This window comes from Aplysia californica, unplaced genomic scaffold (assembly GCF_000002075.1).
Source record: "Aplysia californica isolate F4 #8 unplaced genomic scaffold, AplCal3.0 scaffold01099, whole genome shotgun sequence".
Lineage (NCBI taxonomy): Eukaryota > Metazoa > Mollusca > Gastropoda > Aplysiida > Aplysiidae > Aplysia > Aplysia californica.
In genome coordinates this window covers 124,159-125,460 of record NW_004798369.1, presented here as the reverse complement: position 1 = coordinate 125,460, position 1,302 = coordinate 124,159, and the positions used below count along the sequence as shown (strand labels likewise).

Genomic DNA, 1,302 nt, shown 5'->3' with positions numbered 1-1,302 from the left:
GTGTGTGTGTGTGTGTGTGTGTGTGTGTGTGTGTGTGTGTGTGTGTGTGTAAGAGAAAGTGTAAAAAGGGAGGAGGGTGGTGCATTATGTAGCCTGCAATTGAATGCAGGTTATTGGAGGCCCAAATGAACTCTAAAACTGAAATTGAAACTGAAAGTATTTTGTCGTTTGCAGTGCAAGATGGAATTTCTCAAAGCTCTCGAAGAAGCCAAGTCGAGCGGAGTGGATGTGAAAACATTTTCCCTTATATGGAAAATGGAAGCCGAATCGAAACTTTTGCCTTTGGGATCAAGTGCCCCGTCCAGCCCGGGTCATGGCCCCTCAACTACAGCGGACTCAGGTCAGTCGCAGTTGGGCTGGGCACAGTCTTCTCGGCTCATACGTTATATCAAGGAACACTTGGTTGTAGTGAGAGTTTAACAGAACTTGCAACACTAATAGCACGTGTGTGCCGAAGATTAGGGGTGTTACAAGAGAGTAGCATACTAACTAAAGGAGATAAAAAGGACGATAGAATTATATTGGAAAGGAAAGAAGGAGCAAACCACACCAGAGCACTCGCTAACCATCCACTCTGGGAATACAATGGTTACTAGTTGATATTGCTTCTGTTGTTATCGTCGTTTTTGTTGTTTCTTTGTTGTTGTTGTTGTTTGTTGTTGTTGTTGTTGTGGTTTGTTGTTATTGTTTGTTGTTGTTCTTCTTGTTACTCTTCTTGTTATTGTTGTTTTTGCCACTTGTACTGTTGTTGTTGTTGTTGTTGCTGTTGCTGTTGCTGTTGCTGTTGCTAATAAGTCTAATTCCGTTGCCATCACCATTTTCAATCCCGCAGTCCTGTCACCCGTCGGGGCGCCATGGACGACTTTTCATTTTATTTTATTCTACTCAGTTCAATTGCTAGACTCGCTCATAGCCTCATGATATTTACGAGTATTTTCACCGAAGGACGTCCGGCCCATTAAGATCAAGAGATTAGTCTCTTATAAGAACATATCGGAGGAAGGGAGATCAAAGACTCGCTGGGAGGTCCTTTTCACATTTTTCTCCATCTTTCTGGAACTCCCTCCCACTACATTGGAGTTATGCAAAGTCCGAGACAAAATTTAAAATTCATATATTAAAACACAACTTATGAAATGCCCTTTTGATAGTTAGTCCTTCTAACCCATGGTGCTCACGTTCATAATGTGATGTGCATACCGTCATTCGTTTCTTCTTCTTCTTCTTCTTCTTCTTCTTCTTCTTCTTCTTCTTCTTTTTCTTCTTCTTCTTCTTCTTCTTCTTCTTCTTCTTCTTCTTCTC

General features: G+C 41.5%; 1 protein-coding gene across 2 annotated transcripts in view; it reads left to right on the top strand.

Annotated features, from left to right (window-relative positions):
- The window catches only part of LOC101853748 (E3 ubiquitin-protein ligase BRE1A), a 22,925-nt gene that overhangs the window by 17,063 nt on the left and 4,560 nt on the right, over positions 1-1,302 (top strand). For both annotated transcript variants that reach the window (XM_035973280.1, XM_005111672.3), the window contains exon 3: positions 175-340. In XM_035973280.1, coding sequence (XP_035829173.1) covers positions 181-340 — 160 coding nt within the window. In that variant the 5' untranslated portion in view covers positions 175-180. The remainder of the gene's footprint in view (positions 1-174; positions 341-1,302) is intronic.